We start from the raw sequence: 18,517 nt of genomic DNA on the forward strand, positions 1-18,517 counted from the left end.
GGTGCTTTCTTTCCCAGAAGAAGCCTGTTCCCTGCTAAAAAAAAGGGTGCGGGCCTTCAACAGTTTTGCCCTGGATTGACTCTTTGGTTGCTATGATACTAGAGGTCGAACTTAGCTCCAAATTCGCTTCTGTAACTGCAAGCCTCAATAAGCTTCATTTGACTGGAGCCAAATGCTATGTGTGACGTTACATTCCCTTTAGTCCATTTCTTTATACAGTGTATGTGTGCGCCTTTAAATATTATATAAGAGACAAAATGACATTACACAGGTCTGTTCCATGTAAAGAAATGTTTTAATAGACAAGTCCATTTGCAAAAACACATAGAAACATTGGAAGACACTGCTTATGTACACTGTGTGCGCTACCTTGCAGCTACCGCCTCCTTGAGACAAACTGTCCTTTTTTAAAACAAATATCAAAAAGATGTCGAGAAAAAAGCAAAGTATTTAACTCATTATGTAACAGAAAGCCTTCAAACTGTAGTTAGTTTAAATTATACACTTTACAATAAATACAAATCAGCAAACATGTTTATCCAAATGAACACACAAAGATAGAAAGACAGAGAGTTGTGCGTGTCTGGACTGAACTTCAAATGAGTAGTGCAATTTAACTACAAATGCTTCACCTTTACTGAGTCAATTTGGTGCATTTATTTGATTTGTGCAAAAATACTGATTGTGAAAGTTTTGATGTTTCTGGAGAAGACGATATCAAATATACAAAGGCCTGCATCAAGTCCGAATGCCAAATCTGACATAGTGCAGAGGACTGGATGTATTTTACACTTCTCTATTTAGAATTTGTGGGTTTTCAGTTCTACAATGTGATGATTTCAGACTCTCAGATGGGGGCAAGAGGCGATTTTTCCTATTGATACTTTGCAGCTGATGTCATAAACATTCCCTGTTTGTGTGATGCTAACTGTAGGCTCTGCTCTGTCTAAAGCTCGATTTAGACTTTAGACTTAGACTTTAGACTTACTTGAAACTCCTAAAGAGGATCTTGAGCACTCGTATTGATCACAGACTTCTGAAAATGTGTTGTTTAAATCCATTTAGTATTTCTTCTTGAGTTTCAGACTATACATACCGCCATATACATACATGCTGAACCCCCCCAGCTTGATGTCACTGCAAAGTATCTATTGATTACATTGTACTTTGTAAATTCTCGAATTCTCAATATTAATTTTAGCTGTCCCCATCTGTATTAAATATTATTGGCGTGTAGAGTTTATGTATTTTGGTAAATTAGTACCAGATTACACAGTATTTGTAGTTATAATCTTGCAGTTATCTTTTTATGTTGTCAAGTTGTAACTACAAACCTGTTTTATTGTATGTAATATTGTACAGGATTAAATGAAGAAGTAAAGTGGAATTAATTGGGCTTAAATTCTTGGACACAATACTCAGAGCTAGAACAGGCCCTCTGTAGTTTTATGTCTCCTCTTATTTATATTGTCAAATAAGTATTTTTACAGCAAATTCTTCAAAGATCCAGATGTGCACAACACATGTAACAAAACAGAATCGTGTTTCTAGACATTATTTTGCCTCATTATCACTAAAATCCAAAAAGTGCTTGGAGACAACTACAAAATGTACTCTTTAAAAACATCATCGATCCATAACAGGATTTTAAATTGTATTTTCAGATTGTCACAACACGAAAACAAGAACCTGAGCCTGATTCTCTTCCTCTGAAGTGAAGAGAATTGACTTGATTGTCTTAGATAAAGCTGGTGTGACAACTATAACAACACAATAATGCATACATACACGTATCAGGCAAAACAATATGACCACCTGGCTAATCTGCAGTTCCATACGGTCCCATACGATGCTATTGGTAATTTAAAGTAATTGACCAATCCTTGTAATAGATATTGACCATTACTGACTTAGCAATCCTCCAAAACCTGCATTTTCGTAAAGTTCTGGTTAGTTTAGCCAGCTAATAGTAATTTTTTGTTCAAATAGTCTAGATTCTTGTCTCAACCACCCCAAGTTCTGATGAAGCTGACTGACAAGTCAGTTAAAGGTGCATTGTGTAACTTTTCTTTTATGCTTTTCTCCATGCAAATGTTACTTCTTTGTCTGGAATGTTTCACAGTATGGCATTAAACATTTTATCTTCATGGAGGCCAAAACAGACCAAGTTACAGGTCAGATCTGTGGAGAGGCAGCACTGCTCATGATCAGAATGCCTTTGTTTGTGTTTTTCTAGGTATTTTTGAGCAATAAAATCACTTGTAATTGAATAAATGTAAGGTTGAGCTGTTTAATGACAAACTGTGAAACACTCCAGGCAGAGCAATGACATCTCCATAGAAACAAGCAGGTGACTCTCCACCAGAAAAGTTACACAATGCACCTTTAACTAATCCAGATCAGAAATGTATGGTGAAAGAAGGGTTAGTTATCCATTTAAGTTCTTCAGTTCTGACAGGACTAAAGAAACTCCTACTATGCTTATGGACCCTACCTGTACGACTGAAGTATAACACATAGAAATATACGGTTCATCTAGAATCAAAATTAACACTGTGGCTTAGGCAATTTTGAAATTAGACTGAAATGCAGCATAAATTTCAGCTGCATCAAGTTAAAAAGTTCACTCTGAATAATTAAGGTATATATGAGATATTTCATCTTCAGTCACAAGCTGCAGTTTTCAGCTTTCAGGTTTCTCAATATTCCTGTGTGAGCACGTATTTGTTTCTAATTGAACTAGAGACTAAAGGTGCACTTGGAACTTTTCTGGTCTGTCACTTGCTTGTCTTCGTGATACTGCTTTGCCTGGAATGTTACACAGTATGGCATTAAACATCTATCCAGCATTTATTTCTTTCAGTAGTAAAATATCACAGAAACATGCATTCCTACTGTCACTGGGGTCATCTCTGCACGGATCTGACCTGTAACTTGGCCTGGTGACTTCTCCATGAAGATAAATACGCCATACTGTAGCAGAACATTCCAATCCAAAGCAATAACATCTCTGTACAAGCAGGTGGTGGACCCTCTACCAGTAAAGTTATGCAGTGTACCTTTAAGCTTTTAAAAAGAATCTGTCTTGTCTGAATATATCAATTTTAAACTTAAATTCTTACCAATTTTTTGCCTACTTCAAACACGTAAAAACTTGCTCACAGTCTAACATCCTATACTTAAAGGTGCAGTGTGTAACTTTTCTTGTGGAGGATCCGCCAAATGCTTTTCTCCATGGAAATGTTATTGCTTTGTCTGGAATGTTTCACAGTTTGGCATTAAATCTTTCTATCTTCATGGAGACCGAACCAGACAAAGTTACAGTCAGATCTCTGGAGAGGCAACCCCACAGTCAGAATGCCTGTTTTTCTAGATTCTTCTGAGCAGTGAAACCACTTGTAACTGAATGTAATGCCATAAATGTAAAGTAGAACGGTTTAATGTCATACTGTGGAACATTCCAGGCAGAGCAATGACATGACAAAAAGTTACATAGTGCACTTTTGACTTCAGTCGTTCGTAGTCATACCATTTTGCCTGATCAGTGCGTTTGTGTGTAAAAAGAGGGTACTGCTTTTGTGAAGTTTCTTTAGGGCATGTACACATAGGGGGTAGCTTTGTGTTGCCCTGTACTCATTACACAAGGCAAATGATTCCTCTGCCCCACCATCATGGCCTGGGTCATCTCATTTTCGGACCAGGGGGGAGAATCCATGGGCTCCCGCTTGATCGAGTGAATCAAACCGTGACCTTTGAACTCGTAGGTGTTGTTGTGCTTGCCGTTGTAGTCCATGTACTGCTTGTGATTGTCCTGAGTAGATTGGTAGGCGTTGTTGTCCATGAGGTTAACAGACTGATTGTTGCATAGAGAGTCATTATTATAGGGAAGTCTGTGGGGGCTGAAATGGCTATCGGACATTTCCTTGTTGCATTTCGCCAGGCGGTTGTTCACGGCGTAGTTTTGGTAGTTGTTGCTATGGTTATACGGTGGACTGATCCCCGCCTTCGTCCTCTGGCACGGCGAGTATTGGGGGTCGTAATAGTCGGCTTCGGATTTGAGCTGGAGATTGCTATGGTCGTAGATCCCGCTGTTGTTATAGCGCCGGTCGTAGTTTTCGTAAGGTCGCCCGTAGACGTCGCAACCGTTCTCTGAATCCGAATCGTGCTCGACTTTGATTGGCGGCATCTCTGGCATCATGTGACCATCGTAGCATTCGCCGTAGCCGTTTTCGCTTTTCACTAAATCCACGCAATACGCATCGGGATCAGACGGGATTTGGACGTTACCGTAGAGCTTGGAGACGAAAACTTCGCCACCTCGATTGTTATGGCAACTGGGAGAATAGCGGTATGGTTTTCCAAAATGGCCGCCCTTCAAGCGATTGGGAGGGATGTAGCCGACACCTCCTCTGACTGGACCGGAAGATCTCAGAGGCCACGCCCCTTTTTGATGATGACCCATAGAGGATTTGCAGTAGTTTAGCGGCTCTTCCTGGTTGTAGTATCCATCGGGACGGTATTTGAGGTTGTCCTTGGAGAGGGGGGTCCAGGGGGTGTGGTGGCTCCGTTGGGTGGGTCCCGGGGTGGGGCACGGGAGGAGCAGGGGGTCGGAAATGTCACCCATCCCACCAGAGTATGGGTGTCTTCTGAGGTTCTCCCCGCGCTCACTGGAAAACAGAAAATACAACAGATCAACTTAAAATCTCAATTAAATTATTTATGTTTAACAGTAAGAGGACTACAGGACTACATTTATCCCATACTCCATACTCCAACTGTATAACAACTCACCCTTGTGTAACATATAATACTCCCTACAACTGTGCAACAACTCACCTTTATGTAATGTATATAAATTTGTATTTCTATATTTCTATTTTTTTTACTTCTACTTGTACATATACATTATATAATTATGCCTTATTTGACAGCAGTTTCTTGTTATTTTTGCTACTTATATTGAATTTATTATTACTATTTATATATTTTTTTCTTTGTTATTATAGTATACTGTAATGTGTGAGCTACTGTGTCCAAATAATTTCTCTTGTGGATCAGTAAAGTTTGTCTAAATTTAAGTCTATTTCTTCCATTTTAATTTCACATTTTAGCAATATTAGGACAAGATAAGTGATCATATTTTTGGTGGCATAGGTAAGTTTGATTTTGGGTTTTGGGTTGTTTTGAATATCTCCAAAACAACAATAAGTTCAGCTTTGATTAAAGAAGATTTCTGGGTCATTGGAACAGCCCAGGCTATCAATTCCAGACTGATTCATAACATAATTCTTTCCTTGATGTGGAAACATTTTTTTAACTTGACATAATTGGTTACAAAAAAGAGATCACTTTAAAGTAAAAATGTGTTTAAAATCATACTTTCTCCATGGAAATACATATATTTAATGCCATAATGTGGAAGATTACACCCAAAGGAGCAACATTTGAAGATAAGCAAGAGGAGGCACTCATAGTAAGAATACATGCTTTTCTAAATTTTCAGAGCAGCTTTTCAGTTTTATTTTTGTCTTTTTTTTTTTTTTTTTTTTGGATAAAAGGAAGTGGAGCTTTAGAAAAAGGCCACTGCATGTTCTTCATCTTATTCTCATTAAAGATTGACCAGAGTCCATTTTAGAGTGATGATAAATGAGAAAATTATCACTGTTGCCATAGCAAATAGCAATTCAAAACTCTCGTGAATGGTTCAAAGTCCTCAAAATGTCACCTATAATAACAAACTGAAACCCATCATTATTATTATTATTATTATTACAAAAAAATAAGGACATGAAGTGGGCTAGAGCCTATGCATTTGACTCATGCACATTAGTCATTAGCACAGCTATTTACTTGAACTGTGCATGTCTTCTGATAGTTTAAAGAAGATAACAAACAAAAACACAGGAAATCAAACTCAAAGAGGATTATATTTTCTTTTTAAAATGTTTATATCTGGGGTTTTCTTATACACAAATACACCACACAAACTGGGCTAAAGTTATCCCCATGTTGACGAGTGATTCAGAGCTTAAATATCCTGGTTTGGTTCATTTTAGTTCACAACTTCCAAAAGTGACTCATCCTTTCCTGGGCTTGTCCTATTTGAAAATTGGGAACAGATTCTGACAATAACAACGTATAAGGTATGAAAGTTATAGACCATAAAATGTATTGGAGTACATAAAAAAGGTGTCTCAGATATGTAACAGTTTCTACCACTTATTTGGGATGAAAACGTTACATAACTTTAAGTGTTTCACAGTATTTGCATCTTGAATTGGGGTTAGGGTATAATAAAATATATGTACTGTATATGTGTTTGATTAATATAGGCTTATCTAAATAACACAATTGCCAGACTCATATAATGTACGTAATGTAATGTGTACTAATATAATGTAGGTAACAGAATTAGTAAAGGTGCACTTTGTAACTTTTCTGTTATTGCATTGCCTTGAATGTTCCAAAATATCAGAAAATACCACCAAAACCATTCCATACTGTGGAATATTCCGGGCAAATGAATAACATTTCCATGGAGACGAGCGGACATTCCACCAGTGAATTTAGTTAGTTAGAAATTAGTTTAAATTAGTTAATCACATGTTTGTGCTGCACTTTATTATTCTTCTGTCTACATGTCCAAACCACAAAAGGCTCTGTTCCACATTGTGATGTCATGAAGCGGTAGTTTTCCAGTTAACATCTACCTTTTACATTTAGTTCAGTAGAGATCATCCAAAAAACCATCAAAACAAAATTATACAAATGATCCAAGTGAAGGTGCATGGAGCCCTTTCTGTATTACCACATGGCATTACAAGCTGGAACAGAGTATTTTCAGTTTAAGAGAAGCACTCCTAAATATGCAGCATTTGTGTATTAAACATGTAAGGAAACAACATAACATAGATCAGAAAACAGCGTAATATGGGCCCTTTAAATAAGTAAAATTTGTATTTGAATTTAAGTTTTGCACATAACTTAATTGGCATCTTTCATTAAAACTCTTGGTTAACATACGCATAACATAAAAGGTAAATGAATCTAAACTTTTGCTGAACTATCCCAGGTAAGGTTCCCTGTCGTGATGAGCTCTTAATGGTGCTGTGCTGCAGGTGGAGGGAGGATCTTCTGAACTATTGGCCTCTGAGCCTCTTTAAGTGTTAATGAGGCCACAGCTTTGCATTTAATCTTAATTGGACGCAGGTATACAGACCAGGGCTGTTACGGATTTGTTGGAGTTAGAAAATAAGTGTCGAAAGGTTTAGGCTTTGATGGAACATAAAGCATCACACATGGAGTTTAGATGTTTATAACTACTTTTAAGTAATCAAATATGGCATGAAATAAATGTATTGTGTTATTTGTCCATTTACAATCCTTGAAGTTAAAGAACACATATTGTGCTTGTGTCTGCTATATAGTTATAATCTATAACACCCATGGATCATTATGTCATACTTTGGACATTTTAAATCTCAATATTCACCTAAAAAATACTTTAAAAAATATGGACGTGAGCAGCAGATTTTTATTTTTATTTTTTATTTGAACCGAAATTACAATACAACACTACAGAATCCTAAATGTATCATCAATGACAAAATAAAATTGGTGAATAAAGTCTAACTTAAATAACAGAGCAGTGCCCTCAGTTAGCTTCATGCCTGCAGGGAATATTGATTATATCAGCTGTAAAGTGTCAATATCTAAAACACTGATTGGATAAGTTATCAATGTGGCATATGAAAAAGGTATGGAAGGTAGAGTAGAGTAGAATAGAATAAGTATAACACATTTTAAAAGTACTTTCGGTAACACTTTAATTTAGGGACCACATATTAATAGCTAACCAATAATAAAATGCATAATTAGTGCTTAATTACATCTTTGTTAGTATTTATAAAGTACTTTCAAAGCATTTTTGACTAAGGCTATGTTCTGCAAGTATTAAAGCATTAAATATTGTCTTAACTTTAAAGTTGTGGGGATTGTAATATATGTTCCTGTACATACACTGAAATCCTAATAAGCATTAATATTGTTTGATAAATTAATTATTTATCAAAGAACATTAATAATTAATTAGCATACCAATGACAATTTTGTTAGAGATCAATATGTGCTCCCAAAACTGAAGTGCTACTGTAATTTCACACCAAAATGTTCAGTATATTTAGTTTATATTGACATAGCCTTGACACCACACATGTACTTCTCACGCCAAATTGGCCTTTTCGAGCTCTGCCCTTTACTTGTAGTAGTGTTATTTTATACAAAGGTGTTAAATACTTCAGTATAAATCAGCCTCCACAGCTTCACTGTGGCAGGGACCACTGCTGTCAACTATGAATTTGACCTTTAGCCAAGAAAAGCCCATTAAAACGATCTGTGGACTTACACCTACGACAGTGTTAAGGAAAAGTTACAGGGAGGGCACTATATTTGCTCCCATTACGCTCCTTTTATCACTAATGGACATCTTATGAGTCTGTGCCTTTACTGAAGTGTTTATGTGTTAAAAAGGTCTGCTAGCTGCTTTAAATACTAATATATTTTTATGAATTCAAGGCTAAAGGTCATGGCCAGCTACTATGGGAGTCTGTGGGGGACAAATATCTGTATGGCGAACTTTCAGATTCCAGAACAATTCTTCAGAAAATTACCCTGATGGGAATCACATGCATCTACAATTCTATTATACTGACTAATTCCAGTTTCCCTCAATTCTTCAATTCTCTAGATTTCTTTTATATTCAAAGAAAACTAGCAAAATTCTTTACTTCCATAATATAAATAATTAATCCCATTTGATTCACTGGATTAATTGACTTGGACTAAATAAATTAAGAAAACTGCTTGCCTTTAAGTTACAGTACATTATAGAATACAGAAAGTGCACGTTTCTCATGCTAGATGTTGTTAGCTTTATTGTGACAGCAAAACCCCGCTCTGGTCACTGATACTTGTGCTTATGAACTCCTCTTGGTGCGCTGAATGCATAAGGTAAGTGAGGAATAACTTTGGACCACTGCAAACCTTTTATAAAGAACTAGTTTAGGGAGAGCACCTTTAAGAATGAGATTAGGTTAATGTACACGCCATTATTCCAGTAGGGAAATTTGCATTTGACCCATCCTCCAGCTGCTAGGACAAGAACATCTCCAGATCTTGAGCTAGGTTTAGTTAGGGCTAAGTTATCTGGAGAATTTTACATATTATAGTGTGTAAACTAATAAAAAATATCTGTCAAAGTAGTTATAGATGGGGTTACTTGTGTCAGTTCTTACCCATGCTCCAGTCCAGAGAAGCCCCCTCCCTTGGTCTTGCCTCTCAGTAACATGTTTTTCATCTTCATCTCGGTGATGGAGGGCAGCAGCAGAGGCACCGCAATGCAGAACAGAGCCAGCTGGGGGGGCAAGAGAGCGCCGGACCCCGACTTCTTCTTCTGTCCGTGGAGGAACTTCAGGCGACCCTGGAACTGCATGGTCTGGAAAGGAAAATGATAACAAAGATTAAAGAATAAAAGTTTGATCCTTTGAGTTATTTCCTTTGAGTTAACACTGCCAAAACATTTTAAAATAGTCTAAAAAAAAATACACCAAATGGATTTAAACATCACATTTTCAGGAATCTGTGAACAATAAGAGCCTTCCTGGTCGAGTTCAGGAGTTTTCAGCTAAAAATGTGAGTGTGCTACCCGAAAAAAGCTAATGCGAACTTATTAGAGAGGGGCTTGTTTAACAGCACAAATCATCTCCCCTGTTGTAGTTTCAACTAGGCCTAAGTCAGTTATCTATGGTCAGATTGTGTTACAGCAAAGCTCAAATTAAAGTCTAATTTGAATAACAGATCTTCAGACAGAGCAGTGCTTTCAGTTAGCATCACACCCCCAGGTAATAATAATGACCTCAGCTGCAAAGTATCTAGAGTAATTTCTAGGGGTGTAACGGAACATATATATTCGTGCTGAACCATTTCGATACGGGACATTTGGTTCAGTGCAGGGCTGTGCACAAGTGAATTTGCTCAATTTGTGTGTGTTTACATTCCACCACTAGATGTGCAGCTACACGGAAGGTTCGGCTCTTTAATATTCACCGTGAAACTTGTCTGTGATTGGGGCGGCAGTGTTTCCCACAGCGCTTTATAGTCAGTTGCCCCCTGCCTTGACTACTGCCTTTCGCCGGCACGGAATCAAATCACAAATAAACAACAAGTACATAGTTTTGCATTTTGTTCCCATACTGTACCGAAAATGAACCGAACAGTGAACCGTGATTTTTTTGTACCGTTACACCCCTAGTAATTTCATAGAGCGGGCAGAAGTGTCTTCATTTGCACAAAAAACGTTTTTACTAGGTTTTTACTATTGTTGAATTGCCAGTATATATGGGTTAAATGAACAATAATCATCAAAACAATCTTAAACAACAATGACAAAGATGGCAGTGCAGTCAGAAATGCTTAAGAAATGACTTCCCAACCCAATATACAAGCCAAAACCAAATAATACTAGCGGCATCTGGATAAGGAGCAAAATAGCTAAACCGCTATTGCCACATATTATTGCATAAGTAAGAAATGATCCATTGTTTAACCTTCTACGAAAAAATCTACAGCCTACGTTTAAATTATATTAGATTCAATTCCAGACAAATAGCAAAACAATAACTTTTATAATCTAATGCCAAAAATATAAACTGTCTGTTGCATAACTTTTTAAAATAAACATTACCACACCAAAGCCTTCATAACATTTTAATAAGTCTGCCATTTGATTAAGAGTGAAGCACTAAAACCAGCTTAAATACGTGTCTGAACTACTCACCAGAAAGCCAGAGGTGCTGTCCAGAAGACATCGGACCCTAGCTATGAAACATCTGTTGAGAAAGGGGGACATTTCTGCAGGTATGCCCCCCGCCTCCGGAGAGTGGAACAGGCTACTCACCACGTACTCCTCACCTGGAAAAATACAAGAATAACGGTTTAATATTGAAAGCCGTAACATACCAGACTGATTTTATAATACAATATAACATGTCTAATGAAGAGAGGAAATCAGATAAGCAGACATTTAATAATCAGGGTAATAAAATGAGAACATATTTTTCTCTTAGAAGTTTATAAATCAACAAAACCATATCATGTTATTTAATGCCTTGTCTTGCTTTGATATAATTTCGAGTAAAACAATATAAAGGAACAAAATTGAAATGAAAGAATTATTATCTTGGTTTAAAAGGGGTGATGTGAAGTCTTAGGTGCACTGTAAGTACATTTTCTGGTTGAGGTTTTGTAACTATTTGTCATTATGGAGATGTTATGCTTTGAATGTCAAATCCCGTAGGAAGAAGGGCAATAACATCTTTCACCTTGACAAAAATCACCAAACATTCTCTTTGTTCTGTGTTTAAATCCTCGATCTCGGGAATCGTGGTCAACACAGAATGTATGGCTTCGTCTACATCCATCTCGACCGCTTTGTTTACTGTTGTGCTGTACCACAAAAGGGACCCAGTCATGGCTTCACAGGTCTTCACTAATTGGACAGTGTGCGGTCTATAACTTCCGGGGTTCCTGCAAACTGTCTAGTGCATTCCGATTCCTGAGCTAGGTGCTGGAGGGAAATGAAATTGAGCGGAAGCACTAGGTGGCGCCACCCTGGTTACACTTGATTGTCTCTGCAAGAAAATGTGTCCTCTACATTTGACCTATTTTAAGCTAGGCTTGTTCAGGACCACCTTAGTAAGATCTACCTTGTTCAAGACTAGACTTGTGTATGTTTTGGGTTGATAGTGGAAACCAGAGTGCCACTCTTCAGACATGTGATTTGCTAACGATTCCTTTGTGGTTTAATATGCAGACCAATTATTGCAAGTGTACTATGATATAATGCTTTGAAATCCCCAAGTGATTTCTTTACACAGTTAGCACACAGTCTGCTTATTTGTGTCATTTTCTCCTGTGCTGTTGTAGTGATCTCTGGAGTATATTATGGGCCCTCAGGGAGTTACCCACCAGTGGTGGTTGGCAGTGGGTTGTCCTGGTTTGACTGCGCCCCCTGGTGAGCTGGAGGACACATGGCCCAGTGCAGCTGTCGTCTGAACTCCTGTCTGTCGTCAATGTGGATGTAGTCGAAAACATTCTGGTGCATCACGTCAGTCTACGGGAGAAAGGAAAACAGGAAAAATATTAGTTGCTTTTGATTATGAGTTTATTTATTGATCTTATTTAGCCTCACCCACATTTGCCACATTAATTTCAATGGAAATTTGGGAAAAGTTTGATGCTAAATTACAACGTAAAGTAGGTTGATTTGTGTAAAATGTTCAATGTTCATGTGTATTAACTAAGACAACAATGCAACATTTCTCTGAGGGCTTTAATATGGCTTTGTAGTCTGGACAGAACTAATTCGATGTCAAGAAAAAAGAGGAATAAAAGACAACCAAATAAATTAGCTAAATACTGCCAATGCAACCAAAGTCAGTTTTACAAAGCTAATGCATGAATTGTATTACATTACATTGTGAGTCTACTGCCTTAGTAATATTGGACTGCACAAAAATAAAACAGGCTAAATCAGGATGCCCTTTCTGACACTGCCATTCATACAGGGAGCAGCATAAATAGAACATAAGCGTTTGACTTTCTGTGGTCTGATTAACTAAAATTATTAAGTATTGGAGTTACAAGTGCTAATCTAGAGTCCCAGTGCATATATGAACATTACAGAAACAGATGTAAACGTACAGCGTAAGTCAGGGCCAGTGAGGGCAGCTGTGTTTGGCAAACATCGCGTGACTCCAGCCTCAAAGTGTCCAGACACTTCTCTCCCTCCTCTGTACACAACCAGGATCCCTCTCTCTCTCTTTCCAACCCTCCATCTCTCTCCCCCTTTCTCTTTCTCTCTCTTTCCATCTCATTTGTCTCTGTCTCTGGAAATGTGTTTGTAGGTATTTACATTAGAATCAAATTTTATTCAAACCATATTAGGCATGTAATAATGTTAGATGTTTTAAGTTTTAATTTCCCCATTGTGGGACAAATACAACTAGCCTGATTCATTAGCCGGTCTCACTTCTTGGAAACTGTCTGACCTCGCAGCATTAGGATTCATTCGCTTTTTAAAAATTTAACCCGTTGGTGCTAGTTGGTTGTGACGTATGTAATGCGCCGCTAAAAGGACTAATTGGTATATTAAGCTTTTCCCAAATCTCAAAAAGGGCAATAACGTCTTTCCCCTTGATAAAATTCACCAAATATTCTCTTTGTTCCGGCTTTTAATCCTCGATCTTGGGAATCGTTGCCAACGCAGAATGTACGGCTCTTTGTTGCTCTTTTTGGCTGGTGCCCGGACTCGCACTTCAGTGATTCTTGCAAACAGTCTAGTGTATTACAAAAGTGAAATTACAAAATTCATTATCAGAGAGATTGCATTCCTCATTTCTGAATTATTATAATAATGGATTGAAGGCTACTTTTCTAGTGGAGGGCTCGCCACCTAGAGATTTACCAAAAAGTTAAGAAAACTCTAATTATAACTGAATTTTACATGTTTGTCCATACATCATTACTTTTAAAAATGTTATATTCGTAGTTTCTCAGTGCTGCCTCAACAGATTCCTGACAAAAACGCCTTCTCCTCTTTCTCCTCTCTCCCTCCTCCCTCGTCCTGGTATTCCCTCCATCCTTAATTTCCAGCACAGTGGCACGCAAGGCCTTTTGATCAGCTGCCCTCCCAAACACAGCCGTTCTCGTGTACCGTCGTGTGGTTTTGGGTCCCGTAACTCAAACTCAGCCGAAATCCACTCACTATTGTTTAAACCTTTCACAAAAAATAAAAAATAAGTGGTATTTCCCAGACCTTCTAAATACACAGTACAAATAGAATCAAAAGCCTGAAGTGTTTTGTGGTCCGCTGTATATATACCATTGTAGTACACTGAGGACATGTATTTTGCTTTGATGGGGTATTAACTGTTAACACATACCATGTTTAGTGTTACCTTTTATTGTTTAAAACATGCTATTCGCTGAAAACAAACAAAATTTTAACATGTTTTATAAGCTTCACTTTCTCGCCTCCCTTTCATCAGGTTTGTCAAGTTGCTGTGTACAGTTTTGTGTCATGTTCTTGTATATTTATGGAGAATTGTCATGTGGGAGCATGGGTGACGTTGGGTTGTGGGCTGAGCATTGCACAGAATCTTACAGCTAACCGTAATGAGGGATTGAACAAGGCCTGAGAGAGATCACTAGATTACAGAAACATACATGGATGACATCTAAAACCTGTCAAGGCATGTTTTTAATGAGGGAACAGCATTATAACATGGTATAACGCTGAAAACTTTCTCTTTAAAGTTCGCGAGGTTTGTAAGTACGTACCAAAATCCAGTTCAGAAACAACATGGTGGAATGACAAAAATGCATTGCGTGTGAGGTTAAACATTTGGATAAATACGATGATAGGACTTGGCATTACAACACAATCTGTGCATAGTTAAATGTTAATATAATAATGCACACATGGAGCTGTTTTTATGCAAAGATAAACGCCTTATTAAGTAAATCTGCTTTACATGTGTGTGTCTTTTCTAATATTGCAGCTGTTGATGCTGTTTTGGAAAACCTTTTATTTTGATATGACTTCAATTAACACTTTGTCACGCTATTTTCAAGATTGAGCTGTGAAATGCTTTGTGCTTGCTGTCAGCATAAAAAGTACTGGCAACCCAATACGGTTATAATGAAATAAGTTCATTTGTCCACAGTGAAAATAGAAGTTAATTATGAGAGCTAAAAGTGCCTTGCTTTTATGGTGATGGGAGGAGGCCTATATTGTTCACACTGTACACAGTGTTAGACCAATATATTGTAGTGCAATGAAAATATACCCACATATGCATATATATATATATATACAAAACTGGATTATCTATTTTTCCAATTGAACTTTTGGTAACAATTTATTAGCCTGATTCATCAGCCTGTTTCACTTCATAGAAACTGTCTGACATTAGAATTTGTTCACTCAACAGTAGGCGGGTACTTTTTTTCATTTTTCTATTTGGTTGTGATGTATGTAATGTACCGATAACAGGGCTAACTCGTATATTAAACTGTTCCCAAATCCCGTAGGAAGAAGGGCAATAACATCTTTCCCCTTGATAAAATTCACCAAACATTCTCTTTGTTCCGGCTTTAAATCCTCGATCTCGGGAATCGTTTCCAACACTGAATGTACAGCTCTTCGCTGATTGGCTGGTGCCTGAACTCACACTTCTAGGGTTTTTGCGAACAGTCTAGAGTATTCCAATTCCTTACCTAGTCACTGGAGAGAAATGAAATTGAGTGGAAGCACTAGGTGGCACCAGCCTGACTGACAATTTATAACATCCATACTTTAAATAGTCTAAATAAAGCATTAACTAAAACTGAATTCCTAGGGAACAAATTGTGTGTTAGGAATGATTCAGGTTTAGTAAATATTTCATTAATACCCTGACTCTCTAACCTAAGTAGTAGTAAAAGTAGGTATTATAATGTGGTAGGTTGCCTGCTATTATGTTTTGCATTTCACTAATTTACATCGCAGACAACCACACACTACAATATCATGACTTAAAGGCCTAGACCTGATTTTTCCCCATGTATCTGAGCAATTGTCTTACCCTGGTGCAGATATATTGTATAGGCAGCTATTGAGGTCAAAAAAAGTCTGCTGTGTGCTGTCTAGATCAAAATAGAAAGCATTTTAATGTCTGATAATCAGGAAGTGCAAGTTAGCATGTTAGTGTGCTCTGGGATTGTCATAAGGTAAATCATAAGGTAAGTGAGGAATAATTTTGGACCACTGCAAAATGTTTTTAAAATAAACTTGTTCTGTACAATTTAAGGTCAGTAAAAACCACGCAGAGCTCCTTTAAAGCGCTGCTGTAGTCTCCATGTCCCTCACTGCTGTCTGGATGCCCTGTGAGCTTGTAAGCCAAGTGGAGGCAGTGGGGCAGAAAGATTTGCACCAGAACTGTGTGTCTGTTGTGCCTATCAGAGACACTGAGCAAACTGCTACAGTGAAAAGCACTTTATTCATGGTTTAAAAGGAGACCGCTGGCTACTGCACCACCAGACAAGCCCCACTGTTGATATCATTCATAATTAACAAGTGGTGGAGTTTAGCCGCTAAAGAGAACCTAGCTAAACCATCTGTGACATACAGTATCCCCCCTTTTTGCCCCCGTAGACCCCCCACGGAGCGAGAGTTGGGGTGAACTGGAGGTCCTAGCCTTTCTGTGGCCTCTTGTGCTCACATACAGTTTAAAGAGGGAATTAGAATAGAGGGGTCATGACATGTGTTGAAGTGTCATTCATTATTATAGAAAAATATATGTCCAGTTCATTCACTTCTTACCTGTTTCAAACTAAAATACAGAATAGAATAAATTAACTAAAAGTTGATAATAGTCTAGTAGTAGTTGAAATACGCACTACTGTATGTAAGTTCACTTGTGGGGGGTTTGCTACTTGCTTGTCTTTGTGCTTGTCTGGCATTAAACCTATCTGTGTTGCATTGTGTTCACTTTAAGGCGTTATTGCTAAAAAAAAAGAAAAAAAAAAGAAACATGCATTCTAACAGTAAATAGAGTGTGACCTCTCCACAGATCTGGCCGGTGACCTGGTAGCATCATCTGCTTGTCTCCATCAAGATGTACAGATATATACATTTAAAAAGTCATACTATGGTACTTTCCAGGCAAAGGTAATGGCAAAGAAAATGTACAAATATGATAATACAATTGGTTTAGTGTTTTTTAGTGCAGTGTTCCTTAAATGTCACTCCATATACACTCAAGACTGGCTGCTATTCTGTGTTTGTGTCTTACAAGGTGGATGAAGTGTCTTACCAAATTTACAGTTATTTGTTAGGGCATACTTCTAAAAATCTATATTTACAATGACAAATTTTCATAAACTCACCTGATGAAATCCCAGATAGTCGACGATGGTTGAGGAGGCATAGAAGACCATGCCATCACTGCTCACCACCAAAGCAAACCCGGTGAGAGACTGAAAACACACAAGACAGACACAGAAAATAAATAATGGTAACATTAACCATGGTTCTGCTCAAATATGTTGTAATTCGAATAAGATTTAAGGTCCTATATTTGACAAAATTGACTCTTGTGAGTTTTTAGCCACTGATGCCACCTTCTCCAAAAAACAGACCTGGAGTTGTGTTTTGTTTCATTCACACATGTTTGAGTAATCCTTTATTGTTAGTCTGTAATGCTCTGTTCCACCTTGTGATGTCATGGAGTGGTAGTTTTCATGTTCACAGCTCCTTTTTGCCTTTAGTTCAGTGGAAATAGGCAACTCCAGAGCTACGAAGTATCCAAATGATTCAAGTGAAGGTGTATGGAATTTAAAAACACAGTGGAGCACTTTTTGTATTACTCATTATTATATTGGGCAAGAATATTCCCCAGTATGGCATTAAACATATCTCACTTCAAGGAGGTCAGGTCAGATCTGTAGAGAGGTGATGCTGTTCACAGTAAAATGTTTTGTTTTTGAGCAATGAAAAGCTATAATTGAATAAATGCAAGACAGTTTAATGCAATACTGTGGAACATTCGAGATTCAAGATTAACCTTTTTTTTCTATATCTAGAAGTCTCAACATTTGCTAACAGTATTTTACAGATTTCAATTTATTTAGCGTAATCTGAATACTACTACAAGTGTCTGAATGAGTCCCAGATGTGTCTCGCCAATAAAGTGGGACTATTACATCCCAGACTCTCGAAAATATGTTTTGGGTTTAAAATAGTCTAAAGTGGTCATGTATTTCATCAAGTTTGCCTTTGATAAAGACGTCTGTTTGGAGGCTGCTTTCGTTTGTGACACCGAGAAAACAAATTCATTAAAAGCAGTGAATTCCCCCATGCTTCACTCAAACTGTGCACACGAGGGGCGATAATGGGCAAGTATATCACAGCCAGCAAGTGGTATGGGAATATTTGGTACAGAGAAGGAGAAGGAGAAGAAGGAGAAGAAGAAGGAAGAGCAGGAGGAGGAGAAGGAGCAGGAGGAGGAGGAGGAGGAGGAGGAGGAGAAGAATAAGGAGAAGGAGGAGAGTCATGAGGAGGAGGAGAAGGAGAAGAAAGAGAATCATGAGACGAAGGAGGAGGAGGAAGAGAAGAAGAATAAGGAGAAGGAGGAGAGTCATGAGGAGGAGGAGAAGGAGAAGAAAGAGAATCATGAGACGAAGGAGGAGGAGGAGGAGGAGGAGAAGAAGAAGGAAGAGCAGGAGGAGGAGAAGGAGGAGGAGGAGAAGAAGAATAAGGAGAAGGAGGAGAGTCATGAGGAGGAGGAGAAGGAGAAGAAAGAGAATCATGAGGAGAGGAGGAGGAGGAGGAGAAGGAGAAGAAGGAGGAGGAGGAGAATCATGAGGAGAAGGAGGAGAAGAAGAATAAGGAGAAGGAGGAGAGTCATGAGGAGGAGGA

General features: G+C 38.0%; 1 protein-coding gene across 1 annotated transcript in view; it reads right to left on the minus strand.

Annotated features, from left to right (window-relative positions):
* Positions 1–276: 276 nt before the first annotated feature.
* The window catches only part of ahrra (aryl-hydrocarbon receptor repressor a), a 113,450-nt gene continuing 95,209 nt past the window's right edge, over positions 277–18,517 (minus strand). Inside the window, exons 5-9 of the mRNA XM_020930618.2 lie at positions 16,987–17,076; positions 12,025–12,169; positions 10,835–10,968; positions 9,294–9,493; positions 277–4,667 (exon numbers count right to left, since the gene is read on the minus strand). Coding sequence (XP_020786277.2) covers positions 3,590–4,667; positions 9,294–9,493; positions 10,835–10,968; positions 12,025–12,169; positions 16,987–17,076 — 1,647 coding nt within the window. The 3' untranslated portion in view covers positions 277–3,589. The remainder of the gene's footprint in view (positions 4,668–9,293; positions 9,494–10,834; positions 10,969–12,024; positions 12,170–16,986; positions 17,077–18,517) is intronic.

Source organism: Boleophthalmus pectinirostris, unplaced genomic scaffold, assembly GCF_026225935.1.
Source record: "Boleophthalmus pectinirostris isolate CB_2022bp ecotype Guang Dong unplaced genomic scaffold, ASM2622593v1 HiC_scaffold_15, whole genome shotgun sequence".
In the NCBI taxonomy this organism is placed as follows: Eukaryota; Metazoa; Chordata; class Actinopteri; order Gobiiformes; family Gobiidae; genus Boleophthalmus; species Boleophthalmus pectinirostris.